The 20,066-nt window shown below is 58.8% G+C and overlaps 3 protein-coding genes across 6 annotated transcripts in view; 1 reads left to right on the top strand and 2 right to left on the bottom strand.

Annotated features, from left to right (window-relative positions):
- PPIB (peptidylprolyl isomerase B) overlaps positions 1-1,672 on the bottom strand; it is a 151,295-nt gene extending 149,623 nt beyond the window's left edge. For both annotated transcript variants that reach the window (XM_069867213.1, XM_069867212.1), the window contains exon 1: positions 1,668-1,672. The gene's annotated coding sequence lies outside the window, so the exon portion shown is untranslated. The remainder of the gene's footprint in view (positions 1-1,667) is intronic.
- Positions 1-5,749, top strand: part of ZNF609 (zinc finger protein 609) — a 45,297-nt gene extending 39,548 nt beyond the window's left edge. For 2 of the 3 annotated variants that reach the window (XM_069867186.1, XM_069867187.1), the window contains exons 5-9: positions 96-2,445; positions 2,731-3,097; positions 3,252-3,427; positions 4,009-4,225; positions 4,375-5,749. In XM_069867186.1, coding sequence (XP_069723287.1) covers positions 96-2,445; positions 2,731-3,097; positions 3,252-3,427; positions 4,009-4,225; positions 4,375-4,448 — 3,184 coding nt within the window. In that variant the 3' untranslated portion in view covers positions 4,449-5,749. The remainder of the gene's footprint in view (positions 1-95; positions 2,446-2,730; positions 3,098-3,251; positions 3,428-4,008; positions 4,226-4,374) is intronic. The other variant, XM_069867188.1, reaches the window with a different exon arrangement.
- Positions 5,750-8,118: 2,369 nt separating this feature from the next.
- On the bottom strand, positions 8,119-19,845 carry OAZ2 (ornithine decarboxylase antizyme 2). Its single transcript, XM_069867217.1, is given in 6 exon segments — positions 8,119-8,822; positions 10,711-10,796; positions 12,287-12,462; positions 16,847-16,927; positions 16,929-17,004; positions 19,733-19,845. Coding segments are annotated over 6 exon segments (573 nt in total). The 5' UTR covers positions 19,753-19,845; the 3' UTR covers positions 8,119-8,688.
- Between the last annotated feature and the right edge of the window lie 221 nt (positions 19,846-20,066).

The raw sequence follows: 20,066 nt of genomic DNA on the forward strand, positions 1-20,066 counted from the left end.
GCTATGGGACCTACAGTGAGGTGGGGCTGCTATGCAGCTGGTGTAGCCTGGCACAGTCATCTCTCCATTAAAATCTCCTTGTCCTCCTGCTGCAGGTTTTGTGACTCTCCCACCAGCGACTTGGAGATGCGCAATGGCCGGGGCAGGGGCAAGCGCATGCGCCCCAACAGCAACACACCAGTCAACGAGACTGCTGCTGCCTCCGACAGCAAAGGCACCAGCAGCAGCAGCAAGACCAGGGCAGGAGCCAACAGCAAGGGGCGTCGGGGCAGCCAGAACTCCTCAGACCACCGCACGCCACCCGGCGCAGCGGAGGACGTGAAGGCCAGTCCTTCCTCTGTCACTAAGAGAAAGAGCAAACCCCTCTCTGACATGGAGCTGAACTCCAGCTCCGAGGACTCCAAGGGCAGCAAACGCATCCGCACAAACTCAATGGGCTCAGCAGCCCTGCCACCTGCCACAGTCAAGGTGGAGCCGGCTGTCCTTGACCGGAACTGCCCTTCTCCCATCCTCATCGACTGTCCCCACCCCAACTGCAACAAGAAGTACAAGCACATCAATGGGCTGAAGTACCACCAGGCCCATGCGCACACTGATGACGACAGCAAGCTGGAGGCAGATGTGGACAGCGAGTATGGCGAGGAGCCCTCCCTGCACGCGGATATCGGGAGCTGCAATGGCGCCGCCTCCGCTCAGAAGGGCTCGCTCTCGCCAGCCCGCTCGGCCACCCCCAAGGTGCGCCTGATGGAGCCCCACAGCCCATCCCCATCCGGCAAGTTCAGCACCAAAGTGCCCTGCAAGAAGAAGCTGGGTGGGGAAGGAGACACGGACCCAGGTGCTCTGTCTAATGACGGCTCCGAGGATGGTCCCTCAGTGGCTGATGAAACAAGCAACGACGGCTTTGACTCTCTGGAGAAGCGATGCGTTGACAAGGACAAGTCTAAGAAGGCATCTGGTGCTAAGCCAGAGAAGATCCCTTCCAAAAGCCTGAAGTCGGCCAGGCCCATTGCGCCGGCCATCCCTCCGCAACCCATTTACACCTTCCAGACGGCCACCCTCACCTCAGCCAGCCCTGGCTCCTCCACCGGCCTCGCCGCCACCGTCGTCCAGACCATGCCCAACAGCCCGCAGCTCAAACCCATCCAGCCCAAGCCCACGGTGATGGGTGAGCCCTTCACGGTCAACCCCACCCTCACCCCTTCCAAGGAGAAGAAGAAGAAAGACAAGAAGAAGAAGGAGCCCAAGGAGGCAGAAAACCCTCTGACTCCTGGCAAAGCCTGCAGAGCGGAGGAAGGGAAGAGCCCTTTCCGGGGGGAGTCCAGCGATGTGGGGACGAAAGGTGAGGGGCTGCTGAATGGCTCCTCTGACCCCCACCAAAGCCGGCTCGCCAGCATCAAGGCTGAGGCAGATAAGATCTACAGCTTCACTGACAATGCTCCGAGCCCTTCCATCGGTGGTGCCAGCAGGCTGGACAGCACCAACCCAGCCCAGCCCTTGACCCCGCTGCATGTTGTCACCCAGAATGGTGCAGAGGCCAGCTCCGTCAAGACCAACAGCCCGGCCTACTCAGACATCTCCGATGCTGGGGAGGATGGGGAGGGCAAGCTGGAGAGCGTGAAGGCGAAGGATCCTGAGCAGCTGGTCAAGGAAGGTGCCAAAAAAGCCCTTTTCCCCCCGCAGCCACAGAGTAAAGAGTCTCCCTATTACCAAGGCTTCGACACCTACTACTCCCCCGGGTACCCCCAGGTGAGCCCGGGGCCCCTGAACGCCGGCAGCCAGGCCCCCTCTGAGGCGCAGGCCTTGAAGCTGAAGAAGGATGAGGAGCCGGAAAACCCTGAGGCGAAGGTGAAGAGCGAGGGCTGTGAGGAGAAGAAGGCAGAGCTTGGTGGTTCCAGCCAGCAGCCCTCGGTCATCCAGCAGCGCCCCAACATGTACATGCAGTCCCTCTACTACAACCAGTACGCCTACGTGCCGCCCTACGGCTACAATGAGCAGGGCTACCACGCGCACCTCCTGAGCACCAACCCTGCCTACCGCCAGCAGTACGAGGAGCAGCAGAAGCAGCGGCAGAGCCTGGAGCAGCAGCAGCAGCGAGGGCTGGAAAAGAAAGCGGAGCTGAGCTTGAAGGAGAGGGAAGCAGCGCTCAAAGAGGAGTGGAAACAAAAGCCACCCATACCCCCGACACTCACCAAGGCCCCAAGCCTCACGGACCTTGTCAAGTCAGGGCTGAGCAAAGCCAAGGAACCAGGAGGTCCCGACATGGCCAAATCCGTCATCATCCCCAAGCTGGAGGATTCATCCAAGCTGTCCAGCAGCCAGAGTGCTGAGGGACTGAAGGTGAAGCTGAGCGAGGCCAGCCACCTCGGGAAGGAGACTGCCGAGACGAAGACTGGCTCTGAGTGCGGCCGGCAAGCGGAGGTGGACCCTGTGCTCTGGTACAGACAGGTAATGCCCACCCACTGCCCAGCGGTGGACTTTCTCCTGGAGGAGGACCCTGTGACTCTGCTGCTGGGAACACACAGCATTGTCCCACACAGCAGGGAACACACGTTGTCCTGGGCTTATAATGGGGCCCCATGAGGTTCCCTTGGGATTGGGAGGCCATGGATGGGCCAAGGAGAGCCTGGGGAAGCAGAGTGGGGTTCCTGGTCTCCTCCCAGTCCAGCCTGGTTTCGAGGCAGGTGGGGCTGGGAGGAGGGCGCCGCTCTGATGGTTGGATGGTTCTTGCAGGAAGCGGAGCCCCGGATGTGGACCTATGTGTACCCGGCGAAGTACTCGGACATCAAGACAGAGGATGAGCGGTGGAAAGAGGAGAGGGACCGCAAGTTGAAGGAAGAAAGGAATCGAAGCAAAGAAGCTGCATCCAAGGAGGATGGGAAGGAGAGCACGAGCTCTGAGTGCAAGCTGACCCCCACCGAGGAGGCTCGCTTGGTGGGGAAGGACCCCAGACCCAGTGTCCATGTCCCCGTGTCGTCACCCCTCACACAGCACCAGTCCTACATCCCCTACATGCACGGCTACTCCTACAGCCAGTCGTATGACCCCAACCACCCCAGCTACCGTGCCATGCCCACCGTCATGATGCAGAACTACCCAGGTAGGCAGCTTTCCCAGGCTGTCCCAGCTCCTGGAGCAGGGAATGCCTGTGGGGGACATCCTCTCGCTCCTGGAGGCACACGTATGGAGCCACGTGCTCTGGCTGTGCTGTCCAAAGACAACTCATGCCCTGACTGCTGACTCTTTCCCCTCAGGCTCATACCTACCCTCCAGCTATTCCTTCTCTCCATACGGGAGCAAGGCATCCGGCAGCGATGAGAGCGACAAGTCCCGAGCCAGCCCCAGTGTGAGCTGTAAATCCAGCTCGGAGTCCAAGGCTCTGGACATCCTGCAGCAGCATGCCAGCCACTACAAGAGCAAATCACCCACGGTGAGGGTCGGGAAAGCGCTGGCTTTGCCCAGCTCCATGCGTGAGCTTTGGAATGGTCCCTGGATCCTGTGACCAGCCCAGAGCCTGAATTTTTTTGCCATTCCTGCTGCTGTGGGAGACCTGAGGGCAAGGAGAAATCCCACACCACAACCCCTTTGGGATGGAGAAGCCAAACCTGTGGGCAGGGCTGGCTTGGAGGAGCCCCGGGGCTTCTCCAGGCCCCGCAGCAATCCAGCACTGCTTGTCCTCGGCCCTGGTGCTGGTGGGTGGGCGGCAGGGGCCTGCTCCGTGTCAGAGCAATGCAGAGTCGGGAGCTCTTCCTGGGCTGCGTTGGGATGATGCAGGGGCAGGAAGGAGCTGCCTTAAATGGGAACTGCGTTGGCCTTGCTGCTTTTGGGCTGGTCCCCGGCCATCCTGTCATCTCCCAGCAGTGTTGTGGCAAGCATTTGGGCAAGGCAGGGGGAATCGACCGGACAGAGCAGCCTCAAGTGCCTGGCATGGGTCCCATGCTCAACCATGCCCCAGCATAGTGTCCCTCAGCAGTAGTGTCCCTCAGCATGCGTCTTACTTTTCCTCCCCAGATAAGCGAGAAGACGTCTCAGGAGCGGGACCGCAGCGGCTGTGGGGTGGTGGGAAGCGGCGGGAGCTGTAGCAGCGTCGGAGGAGCCAGCGGGGGAGAGCGCAGCACCGACCGGCCCCGCACCTCGCCCTCTCAGCGCCTGCTCTCAACGCACCATCACCACCACCACCTGGGGTACTCGCTGCTCCCGGCACAGTACAACCTGCCCTATGCAACAGGTGAGCGTCTGGCCTCAGGACAGAGCCAGAGCTGCCTGGGCCCTTGTGTGGGGCTTGGCTTTGGCCAAATTTGCTGTTTCCCAGCTCCCCTGGCACAGCTTGGTGCCCATCCTGGGCTGCCGGCTCCTAACACCACCTCTCCTCTGCAGGTCTGTCCTCCACAGCCATCGTTGCCAGCCAGCAAGGCTCTGCCCCATCCCTCTACCCACCTCCCCGGAGGTGAGAACGGTAAGGCTCTGCTCCTGTGGCGCCAGCACGGCTGGGCTGGAAGTGGCCGGGACGGGGATGCCGAGGGTACGGGGCTTGGCCGGCGCTGCCGGCAGCGGGAGCTGACTTGCACTTGGGTCACAGCAGGAGGTGAGGCGCCGGGATGCCTGGGCTGGATGAGCCGTGTGGCTGGTTCACTTGGGGAAACGCCGGAGACTCCGTTAGACATCAGTTGAATGGTGTCACTCATTCCACTCGACGTTCCTGCTGGGAGCCAAGGCAGACTGTGTCTTCTCCCCTGGTGCCAGACACACACTGACTCCCCTCCACACCCTCCCCTTGGTGAGCTGGTACCTGCGGAAATATTTATTCTACTGGGCACCGATGCTCGGGGTGGGGGTGATCGCCTGCCCGGTGCATATGAAGAGGAAACGGAAGCACTGAGGTTTCTCCATGGATTTGGGACCCTGCGAGTCTCTGCGAGCCGCTGCTTCTGGATGGGGAGAAGCGCCACGGGACTGGGCGCTCCCTCCACCTGCCCATCACTAGGGCGAGCCTGCGCGGAGCTGCGGTCTCAGGAAAGGAAGGGCAGGCTTGCATGGGGGCTGGGGGTCAGCCTGGCTGGAGGCAACTGTGGGGCGTGGGGAGGTGCTGGATGTGAGGCGCACCCTCCCCCAAGTCCCACAGCCCGTCTGGCGTCCCACAGTGCCTGCCGGTCTGCCAGCAGGAGTTGCCAGTGCGTGGCCGATGGCGCTGGGGAGCTGGGGTCTGCGTCTGGCCCCAGCAAAGCCCCCTCTGCCCAAGGAGCTGGGGGCTGCACCCATCGCCCCGCGGCCACCAGGGCAGCTCTGTATGGGGTCCAGAGGTGCCTGGAGCCCCTGCCTGCAAGCTTCCCAGTGGCTCCAAGCTGTGACTGCAGATGCTGCGTGTCTGCTCTCCCCCAGCTCCAGCAAGTGCGCCCAAGCCCCTCAGCGTGGGGCCTCTGCCTGCGGTCCCCCTTGTGCCCGGCGTCCCTGGGCAGAGCCCAGCGAGGAACAAGCACACTTAGGCTCTGCCAGAGGCCGTGCCAGCCCTGCTCTGGGGCACCAGGCCCTGAAGGAAGCCGGTTCCCGCTCCCGGCTGCCCCCAGGACAGGGTCTCTCTGGTGCTCTGCTCCCAGAGCCGCTGCTCTACCTCGGCCCCGCAGCCACCCTGCTCTTCCCATGTGCCGGCGCACTCAGGCACGCGTCCGTCTGCGTCGCACCAGCTCAGGGGCCGCTGTACTGGGATGCTCTGCCGCCAGGCTCTGTACATACTGTAAAAAGCAATTGTTTGAAAGCTGTTGTTTTGGGTTTTGTTTTCTTCCTCCCCCTGCCCCATTCCCCTCCATCCCAGTTCACCCAGTTGGAAAGGAGGCGCCCACTGGTCGTGGCCCTGGATCAGGTGCGGGCAGCGCGGCCACCCAGCCCTCTCGTGGTGTTCCACTCACCTTCCTTCCACTCTTCGTTGTCTTTGCCAGGAGATGGAGCCATGGGGCCTGGCCCGCTCCGCAGGGAGAGGGTCGATGCTGAGCTCCCCCCGTGCCACATCCAACAGGCTGGGGACATCGGGGTGATGGGGGAGCCCTGCATCCCACCGGGGAGCAGTGTTCTGGTCCAGCAGAGCCTGGCTTTGGCACAGCCGGGGCCACCGGTGGCTCGAGGGGTGCAGAGGAGGGCAGGCAGGGTGAGGGGGTGCAGGCTTGGGTCGGGGGGGCTGCTCCCAGTTGGGTCCCAGTTGAGTCTCCCTGTAGGTGTTAACTGAAACAATGGTTTATGCAGACTAGGTTTGAGGTTTGACGCTGTTCCGGTTCCTGCTGGCCCGTGGGGTCCCTGGCACCGGGCCCCCAGTGCTGGCGGATGGTCGGGCATCAGACCCTCAGTGTTTATAGCTCTTGTTTGCGTTGGCGTTACTGTGTTGGGTTTCATTTCAGTCTTCCTGCCCTCTGCAAAGTGTACATTATTACCGAGTTCCTTGTTTTTTTATATATATATATAAATATATATATATACAAACTGTGCTCTTCTCACCTTTGTACATTCGGGCGAGGAGAGAGAATAAATCTTTTTAAGAGACAATCACAAACCTGTGAGGGTGGCTTTTTCTTCCTGCTCCCCCCAGTTCTGGTCCTTTGGCCCCAGTCAGGATTTTGGTGTGTGTGGGGGGGAGTCCCCAGCCTTGGGGCATCTGAGAGGGGGTGAGCAGTCACGCTGCTCCTGGCACCCAGCGGGGCAGCAGCTCCTGCCCCCAGCACTGTCCTGGCCCTGGATCCGGCCCCTCTGCCCGCGGATGCCGAGCGCTCAGCCCCGACAGTTGGGGTCAGGAGCCCCAGGCTTGACCCGCAGCAACAGCTGCACCACTGCCACCAGCCCCAGCTCACGGTGGAGTGACCCGTGCAGCTCCCACAGAAATCCAAAGTACCTTTACGTTTTCCAGAGGGTGTTGTGTTTCTTGAGACGCTCATTGATCCCAGACCTTTACCTTTGATCACACTTGCTCGAGCCAAGCAGGGAAATACGTGGTCCTTGGCAGAGCAGCACAGGCACTGGTGCAGCCCAGTAACTGCAGCAAATTAACACTCTTCCTTGCTCGGAGTGACCAGGACCAGGATCTCGCCCTTTACCAGTGGATTTTACCCATAGGGAAGGAGCAAAGTGGTTCCCCTGCCACCCCGTTAGGCTGTGCCAGCAGCCGAACACCGTGGGGTAGCAGCAGCGCCCTGGTGCAAGCAGAAAAGCCCGGAGGCAGCCAGGAGCAACAAGGGATAAAGCCTGGCACTGCAAAAGCCAGACCTGGAACTCAGCCTCGGTTCATCTGGGAATAGATGTGAGGTGTCCTTCGTCCCTGCACCGAGGGGCGATACCTCAGGCCCGCAGGAAAGGCCAAGGCATTGCCGCTCCCAGCAGTGCCACCACCAGCGTCCAACCTGACAGGAACTGAGGTCCTGCTGAGGAGGACCAGAGGCTCTGGCCCTTCAGTGGAGGGGAAGGAATACCGACTGTCAGAGGATTTATTCACACCTTGCCTCCCACCGCTCTCCTCAGACACCGATCAGGATGGAATGGAGCGGCTCAGCTTTTAACAAGCTCCTCTGCTGACCGGCGAGAGCACAACAAAGCACAAGGACAAGGCCACTGGTGCGCAGCCAGGCCGGGAGAGCTGCTGGCCACCCCCGGGCACGGCCTGTGAACACCTCGTCCAGGCCATGGTCACGGGGTGTGGAGACACAGCACAATCGCATTCACCAGCATTCGAAGGGGCAAGCGGAAAGTGGCACTGCCACCCCATCCCTCCACACCCCAGCGGAACGCCCACATGGGGAGAGCCCCCACAGTGACCAGCAGAGCCACCACTCCTGCCTGCGACTATCTGTGGCTTGGATACCGCTGCTCACTCAGTGTCTGAAGTCTCGAGATCCCGTTGGGAAGGTGAGGAGGAGGGAGGACAGAGGTGTGGTGACAGCCCCGGGCCTGCTCCACACCCGTCCTGGGCTGAAGGCCCGAGTGCTTTAGGCACTTCAGACCATCTCAACCACCACAGCACAGGCAGGGAAGGAAGCGCTCCCACCAAGCAGAGGTTTTACTCCCAGCACTCACCTGCCCTCTGAAGCCCCAGCTGCAGCTCCAGAGCTCAGGTCCTGCCGAATAAGCAGCCCCAGCTGCGTGGGGTTGATCCAAACGCCCCTTTTATTGAAGGCCCAGGGGTAACACAGGACAGGGTTAAGACTGCTGAAAATGAATGCCGGAAGAGCAGGAGGTTTTAAAATGAAAAGGTTAGAGCGGTTAGGGCAGCACCGGCTGCCCCCAAGCCAGGACGTGCGGTAGTGTTAATGGTTAAACTGGTACATGGTATGGCTCCTCCTGATGCTCCAAACACGCCTGAAACTGAGAAACGAAGCATAGTCTGTCCGCTGAGAGCGCAGCGGGCGGTGCGGAGGGCCGATGCGGGCTTGGAGAGGCCGAGGAGCTGGCGCTGCGCTACCCTGGCGCCCCGTGGCCGGCCCCACGCAGCCGCACAGTTCAGAACCATCTCCCGTTTACTATATGGTGATTACATGTGTGTAGAGTTCTCTAGGCAACATGTTTCAACGCGATGGTCAACTCTGGATACACAGCCAATCTACAATGAGAAATGCAGGGTCAGTCCCACAGAAGCTGGTTTTCCCTCTCCTCAGGAAAGGAGATGTCCCCGTCTCCCCTCCACGACGTCGCTGGTTTGCCGCAATGTCCCCGCTGCAGCTATTCTTCATCTGAGGAAGAGTTCTGGTCCAGGGGGTACACCATGAACATCACGTCTGGCCGCGACGGGACAGAGGGGTGGCCAGGCCGCACGATCTCAAAGCCCAAGAAGCTGAACGTCTTCAGGAGCGGAGCTACCAAAGAGAAGGACATCGTTAGCACCAGGAATGGCCCCATTTACCTGCCTTGGCCCCAAGGCCACGAATATAGACGTGCACGGCCCACCCTCGTGTGCTGGCACACGGCCAGCACATCCCGAGCTTCCTGCATGGAGAGAAACCACTGTAACGTGATGGCCCTCACACGTGGGAGGCTCTGTCTGTCCCTGCATTCTTCATGGACGCTCCTAAGCAGAGAAGGGCTTGAGTTGCACAGGTTTGTCCGCGTTTACCCTGCAACGTCTGTTCTGTCCCCTCCAAGATGCGGCGGTGACTGGTTTCCTCCTGGCACCTTTGCCATCCCACAGCACCTCATGGTTTTAACACGGGTCCCAGCGCCCCGTGAGCCCTGAAGGTGGGTGAGGCAGCAGCAGATGGGGTCTGTTTACTTGGGGCGTAGAGAGAAGTTTGCTGATTCTGCAAGGAGAGCCTGGAGTGTGGTGGGAACTCAGAGCAGCTCAGCACGGCTCAGTTCAGCTCCCACGTAATTCAAGAACAGGGTCAGCCCAGAAGCTCCCCTCAGTCAGACAAGGTTCTATCACATAGTGGCTGCACACACGCTTGCTCATTAGAATCATAATCATTTGGTTGGAAAGGACCTTTGAGATCATCGATTCCAACTGTACAACATTACTGACACGATCGCTTCCCTGTGACCCAGGAGAGGAGCCCTGGTGCAGCATCTCCTCATTATGGCACCCCCGACAATCCCTGCAGCCCCTAACGGCCACGCGGAGCAGCTCCTGTAGATTTCAGGCCGGCACTGAATTTCAGCTGTGCAGACAAGGACCGGGGACCTACATCACTGCAGAACTCAAGGAAACCAGCGAGGTCCAAGAACAACATGCGGCCCACATTTAGAAACAAGCCCGGCGGCATCGGGTGTCTCCTGGAGGCAGCCACCGCGCAGCCCCTGCACGGCCTGCAGTGGGGACGCTACAGCAAGGGCTTGGTCGGATGGTCATTCTTGGCATCGTACCAAGGAATGACATCTTCCTGGCTCAGCACAGCTCAGCTCACATAACGTCCTTCAATTCAGAGATGGCAGCAGAGTAAAATTAAAATTAAGGTTTGGATTACTCCTGTTGCTGCAATTGCTCAGTTACCGTGCTGCCTGTGTAAGGTTTAAAGTGACACATCCACAGCTTGGTGCCTCACCACAGATCCCCTCAAGCTTCCTGTTTGTGCTGTAATCGCTCATCTGATGCAGCTATCTTTAGATTCTAATGCAGCCCCCTTAAGCCATGCGCACCTCCGGCCAGGGCCAGGATTACCCATCAGCCTAGGGAGGGCAAAACTGCCTGGGGATCTTTATAAATCAGGTGAACATCAGGGCAGTGAGCTCCAAGAGGTCATTTCCTAATCACAGAAACCTCTGATTTCCTTTCAAATCACAGAAAACTGGTGCCAACTGGAGACCTTTGCTCCTCACTGAAGGAAAAATATTCACTAATTGCTGGGCAATAAAACACCCCGAGGTGCTCAGGAGCAGCTTTCCCCATGTCATCGCTGGGGAGAATTCAACTGCAGGGCAATAAGGGGTACCTGCTGGAGAGACCAGACCACTCCTTCCCACCCCAGGCTCAGGAAAGGGCTCCCTTTCCCCACGAGAAACTATTTCTGTTTTGTAAGGACAATGTGAAAACCATGCACGGAACATTTCATCGAATCATGGGATGGTTTGGGTTGGAAGGGATCTCAAAGCCCATCCAGTTCCATCCCCGGCCACGGGCAGGACACCTCCCACTGGATCAGGGGGCTCAGCTGCATCCATCCCTTCCTGTGGAGCCCTGCTCGGGATCCCCACGTTCTTGTGTGCCATTTGAGACCCAGCACCCGTCCTGACAGCAGGGTGACTTCTCACCTCTGTCCTCTCTGCTTTTTCGGAAGCAAACGAAGACGTAGTTGACTTTCATCTTTTCCTCAGCAAACTCGAGCAGTGCTGACAGCCTGCCAGGGAGGAAGAGGACAAGGGAACATCAGTGATCGGAAGTCCTGGCCTGAGGAAGCCTCTGTATTATCCACTGGATGGGTTCAGGCCTTGTTTACAGCGCCCTTCCAGCAGACAATGGGTCCTGAAACAATGGGCTTCCTGCTTGCAGAGCTCCAAACTGTCCTCACCCCATCACCCCGCAGGTCATTGTCCTTGGCGTCAACACCCATCTTCACCCACCAGTGGTTTTGTACAGAGCCTTCCTACTTCCACTAGCAAAGGGGATCCGCAAGTTTTGTGCTTAACGAGAAGGAAAAAGCAGAGCTCATAGCAGGCAGAGAAGAGAAAACGCTCCCTGAAGGGAAAGCTGCTCCCTGAACCCATCAGCTGGGTGCCACAGCCCCGAATCCCTGCTTTCTGCCTCTCCAGCTGAATGATGGAAACAGCGTGGCATCACTCCCTCTCCGAGCCCTGGGATCGGCACGCAGAGCCGTCACTGTCTCCGCTGGCCTTTTCACCACTTAGGCTGCAGGAGCAGGGACAAACCCGTCAGCAGTCAGTGAGACCGAGCGAGGCAAAGGAGATCAAATTAGCAAGGGTTTAGGTAATATGGTAATGAACTGGTTTAATTATAGCCTCTTCTAGGCTGCTTTACCCAGCTGAATTAACCTGACAGTGCCCTCCTGGAACGACCCGCTCCCCGGAGCGCCAGTGCTTGGACAGCAAAGGGGTTTAAGGGGCCGATGGCAGCAGCTACATAAACCTTGATCCGACCGGAACTCAAATGGGACAAGCGTGTGACCACAGGACACTGGCACTTGCAGAGTGCCAGGGAAGATTTTTTTCTTAATTAGCTGGTGTCATTTAGGGATGAAGCCTTCTGGGAGATGCAGGAGCACTTCGGAGCGCTCCACAGAGGAATCCAGTCCAGCCACATCTACGCTACCACGCTTGCCCCCAGCAGAGAGCTCCGGCAAAGCGCTTGGCTGGTGGGAGCTGCTCTGGAAGCTGCATTTACACAAACTTCCCAGAGCAGAGCTGTCTGGACAAAACACCACCATCTGCTGCCAACAGAGGAAAACCAGGCGCTGGCAGCACCCGGCGCCTGCGCGGTCACGCTCCAACACAGATCCACCTACTGATGAGCTGGGGCGCATCCAGATAATGGAGGCTTTTTCCCCTGACAGAGGGGGGATACCTGCCAAAGCCAGCTTGCCAAGTGGCCAGCAGAACAAAAAGTGGAGAAAGGCTTGAGGATTTTCTGTACCAAAGGATACAAGGAATCGCTCTGCTCATTTACTGCTTATTTTCCATTAGCACAGGGACTGAAAAACCAGTTACCCTTCTGAAATGGCCACTAGGAGGAAAATGTGGGTATGAGGGACTGAGGGAAGAGGACATGTTTCGGATGCACAGACCAGGTGCATACGCAGTCCGTGACTCGCCCCCAACACACACAGCATCACCCAGGGGAGGCACAGACGCAGCTCTTGGGTCCTGAACTCACCCTTCTTTGCTTCCATCGGCTAATAAGCCATCCGGGATTTCCACAAAGAGGCTCTGGTTAGAGAGTACTGCATCCCAGGAAGAGGTCTTCACCTCTGTGACCTTGTACTGGAAGTGGACAATGTGAGGCTTCCCTTCGTGCACCGGGACATCCTGGTTAACAGTGATCTTCTCGTCCTGCGCAGGGGAGAGAGGAGAGCTCAGAGCGGGTCCAATAAGCCTGTCCCTGAGGCTGTGACCAGAACTGTGAGATATCAGGCTTAAAGGAGCACACAGAGGGTCTGTGGTTCCAGTAGGAGCAGCCTCTGGACTAACCAGCCCTTACGGACCGGTGTGCTCAAAGTTTCTGCCGCTAGCGCTCTCCGCCGTGGGGGTCCCCCCAGCTCCTGCAGTCTTGAGCTCCTGCCTGAGTCCCAGTGCTCTGAACAAGTGCTCCAGAGCCGTTCTGAGCTACCTGCATCCCCCCGTACTTATTCTAACCCAACACAGCAATAAAGAACAGAACAGTGAGGGCACACTCCCCCTGTTTACACTGAGATGTAAATGCAAGATCAAGCATATTACAGCTTTGCTAGAAGGATGTTTCATTTTTCCCTTCCTGCCTTCCTGCTCAGGAACAGACCACAAAGAGCCTGCAGACCTCACGGTGATGTTCCAGCCCTGTTTTGCATACATGCAAAACATCCTGAACAGCGAGAGTCCATTTGCTCCCACAGGTCCCAGTGCATCCCCGCAGGGCAGTTCAGAACCACCCTTCCAAGAACAAACTGGAATAACAGGCTGGAAGAACGCCTGCTGCCGCAGTCCAGCCAGTTCCATTGTCTCCCCAGTCCCAGCGCAGTCTCCTTGCTTAAGGGGTGACCACAAATCGCCTTCCCAGGGTTTACAGCCAGCTGGGATGGCAAACGGTTTGGGAGGAGCAGACACAGTGTGGAGGGTCCCACCCCACAGCAGCCCTGCAGACCGGCAGATGGCAATGAGGGTTTTCCAGACCACAAATGCTCCTGTCCCTCTCCAGTGCTGCTTGAATCGGAATGCCGGGCATGCAGGCCACCTCGGATGTGGTTCACTATTCCTAGAAAACCAGTCCATGGTCAGAACACTCTCCTCCTTCTGGCAGCTTTTGCAGGCGCTTGGCTTGCCCAGTAATGATTTCCACATTGTGCTGCAAAGAGCCCCATAGAATGACGAAGAAATCCATTTGGTTTCCGCATTAACGCTGTAGCCGCGGTGGCACGCAGAGATAGGATGGCAGAGCCCTTGGCATCACTGCTTCTCAAGCAGATGTCTTCTTACAGAATCATGGAAAGGTTTGGGTTGGAAGGGACCTCAAAGACCGTCCAGTCCCACCCCCTGCTGTGGTCAGGGACACCTCCCACTAGGCTCGGTGTCATCTGCAGACTTGCTGAGGGTGCCTTCAATCTTGCCATCTATATCATCAGTGAAAATATTAAACAGCACTGGTCCCAGTGCAGATCCCTGAGTGACACTACTCGTCACAGATTCTTGTTGATGTTTTAAGCCACTTGGGTTAAATGGTTCAGCAGAAACACCTTCCCAGGCTCCTCAAGCTGTCCCAGCACTTTAATTCCTACTAGGACACATATTAAAAGAGCCCCCTCGGCTTGTCTGTCGGGGCAGGGCAGGAGCCATCTCGCATGTTTATGCTGGCGAAGGAACGCTGCATGCACATCAGGAACGGCTCGGCTGTGGTGACCCGAGCAGAGGAAGCTGCCGGGCGTTTCAAGCTCACAAAGCCGAGCTGAAAAACAAGTAAGTTTACACTTCACCAGAATGAATACACTGCAGGAAATAGTTCATTCAAGTCTGAAGGAAGTCTTGGTGGCTGCGCCTGCTGCTGAGTTTTATGGGTTTTAAGCCAAGTGTGCTAAGGAACCAGCTGCTCCGGTCAAACCCGACCACTGCCGGTAACGCTGCCACGAAGCCAGCTGCAAGAGCCCAGCGCGAGCCATGCCAGGGGGAGGAAGGTGAGAAAAGCAGGCTAGAACTGGCACACTGCGGGGGAGCATGCAGGGAGACTGGCAGGAGCCTGCAAGAGGAGAAAAACTTTTCCTGGCTCAGCCCTTTGCCCTGCCCTCCAAACCAAGTGAGGTGTTTCCACTTTGGAGTCCCAAATGCAACAGCCCATGAGGCAAAGGCAGCGTGACTGCAGATGAAGGGAGCCAGTTCCCCCAGTTCAGTGGGAATTACAGTTACACAGCCTGCTTTGAGCAGCTGAGGTTAAATTTCCAGGCATCAAACCAGAGGCAGTGAGATGCAGGGGAGAGGCCGCTCCTGTGAAGCAGCAGCCTGGAATTCTTTGGAAGCCGCTCAAAGCAAAATCCTGTTTACACAACAAACCTTCCCTTTTAGGTCACCCCTGCAATCCCCCAGCCACGCTACCTGGGCAAAAACTCCCACGAGGCTTTCTTTCCTACAGAGCTGCCCAAACTGTAGGCTCCCCGGCCTTGGTCCCAATCCAGGGGAGTAAAACCACAAGGATTGGCTTCCACTTGGTTGCAATTCATTGCATACAGGATCTTCCACCCCAGCCACACTCCTCAGATGTCCGGGAACAGACGGGGAGGCCCCTCTGCATCGGAGCGCAAGGAAAAGGGATGTTATGATCCACAGTGGCCAAGCGCCTGGAGAAGCCCAGGCTCACGGCCGGCACGTGCTTGTGCCTCAGCCTCCTGCCAGCTCAGCTCACCAGAGCACATCCCCCCATTGCACAAAGCCCCGATGCCAATCCCGACTGCATTCCCAGCTCCAGGAAAGCTCCTTTGAGGAAGGGCCAAGCATCAAAGTCTCTTAACACAAAGACAGCAACAACTACAGGGAGCCCAGCTGGTAAATTCACAGAAGGGTTGTATCGAGCATGTGCTCCAGAGAAGGTGGGCTCCTTCAGGAAGGCCAGTCCATGATCCAGGACAGCTGATATAGCTGGGAAAAGTGCTTCAGCTTTGAGTCCAGATGCCTTCCAAGGTCGAGCTGAAGCTGAAAGGCTCAGCCTGCTGTAACTACAGCACCACCAACTTGAGGGGACAATGGAGAGCGAGTCCCAGTAACCCTGAGCTGGGGCTGGACTTCAAACAACTGCGAACATGGCCCGCTCTGTTCTGGGATGAGCTACATTACCTGATGTTCCGACACGTTCTGCTCAGCTCTGTCAGCAGCGCATCCAGAAGGAGTTACACCCATATCCCTGGGATGCAGCAATCCGGATGGCAGCAGCCCCTGCCCACACACCACTGCCAACACCAAAACCCAACGCCTCACACGGCCATTCTGGCCACCAGCGTCCCTTCCACGCTGTGCCCCTTCTCTGCCTTTGGACCTTGCCCAGTGCGCGTGCGGGGCCCGGCTGTGCTGGCCTGTAGGGGTGCAAGTCCTGATTTCTCATCCCTTCCCGTTACTTGTCTGGAGCCCTTGTATCTGCTTTATCTGACTGGCAGCCCATTGTGCTCATTGCTACCTCTCTGTGGCTTCTCCAGGTCCGTACCCCTCGGACGTCTCTGACAGCTCAGCCTGACAGCGTTATGCAATGCCACGTTGTTATCAGGAGGCTGACGTTTCCTCACAAGGTGGGTGAGGCGCGCACTAAGAATTCACCAGGGCTGCATTAAAGAAAACTCTGAAAGCAGCCGTGATGGCTGTGATTCTCTCATGAATCTCAAGAGAAGGCTTTGGTGGCTGTGACCCAACAGGGCTGGTATCTTTTCATCTTATAAAGCCTGCATGCCTCCCACAGAGTAATTAAAGATCAGGTCTAACGTCTCTGACACCACTCCTGCCTGAGCAGCCAGATGTGTGAGCTCAGCACAGATTTGGGCTCCCTGGCTGGGAAGAGCTGCCCTGCCCCAGAGGGGAGCCAGAAGAGATGGACACGAGCCACCATAACATGAGCTGCACGAGTGCCAGTTACTCTGCAGCAAGGACCAGCCAGGCCTCCACATCCAGGAGCCAAAAGGAGAGGCCCCATGGAATGCAGAGGGCCAAAAGAGGAGAGCTGTGCAGGTCCATGTGCTCCCAAGCCAGCCCACGGGCACAAAGCCTTCCTAATCCAGCTCGCCCTGTGCAGGGGTTGTAGAAGGGTTCCCGTTCAAGGTGGGCGGCCGCCTCGCCCTGTGGTGAAGGCAGGAGTTACTCCGTGCATCGGTTCCAGCAGCTCCCAGGCCCCAACAGCCTCACCCTCCGGACCAGGGCAGAGGAAGGAGCTTATTGACCATCCTCGCTCTACATTTCACCTTGCTGCTCCCCGATTCCTCTTTCTTCACGGTGTCCGAGAAGCTGTTCTGTGTTTCAACAATGCCGGCTCCGCACACCTTAGCCAAAACAGGCCTCTGGGAATCGTTTGCTGCACACCTTTGGGAAAAGGTCCCTTGTCCGTTAACAACCCGGGGACATTTAAACCAGAGAGCGGTGGATGCAGCTCAGTGACCTGCCTGTTAACTGTGCTGCCTCAGAGCTATTGGCATTTGTTCCTGTTGGGCCGTAAAAAGAAGCGAATGCAGTTGGAACGCGCGCAGAGCTCATGATTTAAATGTCGGATCTTTCTCACCTTGTATATGAGAGCTGAGAGAGAAGGATCCCTGCTGGCCCCTCGCCCACCGGGGATCTTCGACAGTGGGTGAGGGGCATCAGGAGCACCACAGAGGCCCGGGAACGATGTGCCTGCAGCACTGCAGCTGGGGACAGTTACTCAAAGGTAAGATACTACTGCAAGAGAAAGAGAGAGAACGGCATGTTACGTTAGCAGGAATTACACTCTGGATGCCGCAGGTCCTCACAACGCAAACCGCTCCTCTCCCCGGGCGCTGGAGACAACCAGCAGGGTAGCAGTGCCTGGACATTCACATTAAAAACACTCATGGCCCAAGGCGTATCAGAACCTGTTGGTGTTTTGTTAGAAATGGAGCCACGGACGCACAGAGAGTGCTGAGCAACCTCCAGCTAATGAGGGAGGCCGGGCTGCCCGCCAGCTCCAGATGGCTGGAACGCATGACCGGAGCAGCACACGCTTTCGGCAGACAAACACCCACAAATAGATCAGCGGGACTGGCAGAAGAAGGCTGCAGCTTCACGTATTCAGAAGGAGGAGGAGCGAACCGGCTGGTTCTTCAGAGATTTTCAACACACTGCAAAGCCTACCTTGATGTTTTCACATGTAAATGAAACATCATATGTGTGTCCTCCACCCAGCCCCTTAAATTACACGTTCGCTGCACAGATCTACTTTTGATAGCAAGGAAAAGGCTTCCCTTGCAGTTTCTAAGTTTGTTTGGATGTCCTACATGCCTCTTCCAGGATTACTTTAATATCTGCTCCCGCTTTTAGGATGTTGATGAAAGTAAAGAATTTCACTTCTGAAGCATCGCTTCCTCTACTGGTGCTACAAACCTCTTTGCCGATGCGTGGCACCACAGCGGCGTTCCTCTAACAACACCTGCCACTGCAACGCAGGGAAACCAGTTGCTCCCCAGTGTTCCCACTATAAACACACCAGCACGGGACTATGTCAGCACCACCAAAATAAAGGGTGCACGCGGAGCGAGGAACGTGGCTCTGCAGGGCGTGTACTGACAACTTACTGTCTATCGCAAAACTCCTTCTTCCAGCTGCTCCCGAGACACTGGTTTTCCACTCATCCCCCTCCTCGAGGGAGAGAGGCTGAAGCACCCACAAACCTAGCACCAAGCTGCACTATCAGAATCCCCTGAGCCGCTACATGGAACGCTGGAGTGTTTGCCAGGCTGCAAACTCTTGAATCGTGGCATTTCTGGGTGCCAAATAACACGCAGAATCTCCCTGGATCCTGGCTCACCATCTCATACCAAAACAATCTCAAATAAGGAGGAAACACAAATATTCTTCCTCCACATTTCCTCCTTCTCCGAGCTGGCGGAGCTGTGCTCCGAGGCGGCGTTCCCGCACGCCGTGGCCTGCGGCAGGCACTGCCCGCAGGAACAGCTCCTCAAACAGGGATGTTCAACAGTTGTGCCGCAGAGGTCTGAGGGCAGAGCCCTGGCACGCCAGCTCCGCGGCCACGCGTGCCGATTCCACACGGCGCGGCCGGGCTATCAATGGGCCAGTGTGCACCCCACTTGGCGGCAGCGATGTCGAGCGGCATGACAAAGCACTTTGCTGCGCAGCTCCCCACCCCCAGAAAGCTGCTGGCAGCTTTGTTATTCCCTTCCCTCCTCCCTCACCCCCAGCCAACAATGTGCTATTGATAGCGCTCCCCAGCCGCGGCCAAGGCATCAAAAAGCTGGATAATGAACTGTAGTGGTGGGAAAAAATGGAAAGAGAGAGACGCAGCTGATTTCACGCAAAGCAGCTCGAGACGCTTCCCAGTTTGGCTTCCTCCGGCGCAGGCGGGAGCCAAAACACGACATCCGCGCCGCGGGCCTCGCCAGCCCAGGCCTGCACGGACCGCTGTCCCGGCCCAGAACGTTCCGGTCCCAGTGCGGAACGCGGCGGCGGCCGCCGGGGCCCTGAGAGCCGCGAGCCTCGGCCTGGGGCCCAGATCCAGAGGTTTTGCTTCCGCCAGATGCGCAGCGGCGCCCTGGGAAGAAGTTTGCGCGAAGTCTCATCCCTCGGCGCCGGCAGCTGCTCCCTGGGCCTCCAGCACCGGCACCGCTGCCGTCCGGCCTCTCTCCTCTCCCGAGAGCCGCTGCGCGGGGCTCGGAGCGGGCTGAGCGGCGTTTCCATCACCGGGGGCTCTCCCCGCAGGAGCTTCCAGGCCAAGGCGAGTCCTGCCTGAAACCGGAGCTGGGAGCGAGTGTAATTTTAACTCGCTAAGCTCCCCGCGATCCCAGCACCGCGTCCGTCCCCGGACGGCGTGAAGGGCAATTCCTCAGCTTTGGAACCGCGGCTCCTCGGCGGCCTCGGGCCCCGCACCGCGCCGAGGCACCCGGGGGGAGCCGCACGCCTGCCCCGTCCCGGGGGTCTCGTCGCTGGGCGCCGGGGGGTGACGGGGTTGGGCCGTTTCCCTTTCCCCGCTGCTCCCGGCGGCGCCGGCGGCCGCTCGCACTCGGCCTGCAGCAGCGATGCCGCCCGGCGGACACGAGAACCCGGCCCCGGCAGGAGGGGGACTGGAGGAGCTTTACGGCTCCTTCCAACCCGAACCGCCCCTCACCCCGAGGGGGAACGAACCCGCGGAGCGGCCGGGGAGCAAGGCCGGTCCATCCGCGCCCCGGGGGCTCAGAGCAAGGGACGAACCCCCAGGGCAGCTCGGTCAGCGGAGGAAAACACCCCCGCGCCCAGCCCGGGGAGGGCGGCCGCTCCGCAGCCATGCGGGCACGGACCGGGCCTCGGCGGTCTCGGTAGCCAAGGGCTGCTCCGCCGCTGCCGCGCCCCAGCCCCGGTGTGACCGGACACCGGCGCCCGCCCCGCCCCCGCTGAGCGAGGGACCCGCAGCGAGCGGACCCGGGGAGCGTCCCCGCACCTGTCCTGGGTGTTTATCATCCTGGGGTCCCGCTGCGGCTGCGCTCCGGCTCGGCTGGGTCCGCTCCGCCCCGCTCGCTCCGCTCCGCTCGCCGCCGCGCGCCGACTGACCGCGCGGGAACGCGGCGCGGGAGACGCCCCCGCGGGACACGCCCCCTCCGCAGGCCACGCCCACCGGCCCAGCGCCCCTTCCAGGCCACGCCCCCAGCACGCAAAACCACGCCCACCCCATTGACCCGCGTCCCACAAGGCCACGCCCCCGCCGCCAAGCCACGCCCCCGCGACCCCGCCCACCACACGAGGCCGCGCGTGTAGGGCCACGCCCCCGGCCACGC

The sequence above is a fragment of the Phaenicophaeus curvirostris genome, chromosome 12, assembly GCF_032191515.1.
Source record: "Phaenicophaeus curvirostris isolate KB17595 chromosome 12, BPBGC_Pcur_1.0, whole genome shotgun sequence".
Taxonomy (NCBI): Eukaryota; Metazoa; Chordata; class Aves; order Cuculiformes; family Cuculidae; genus Phaenicophaeus; species Phaenicophaeus curvirostris.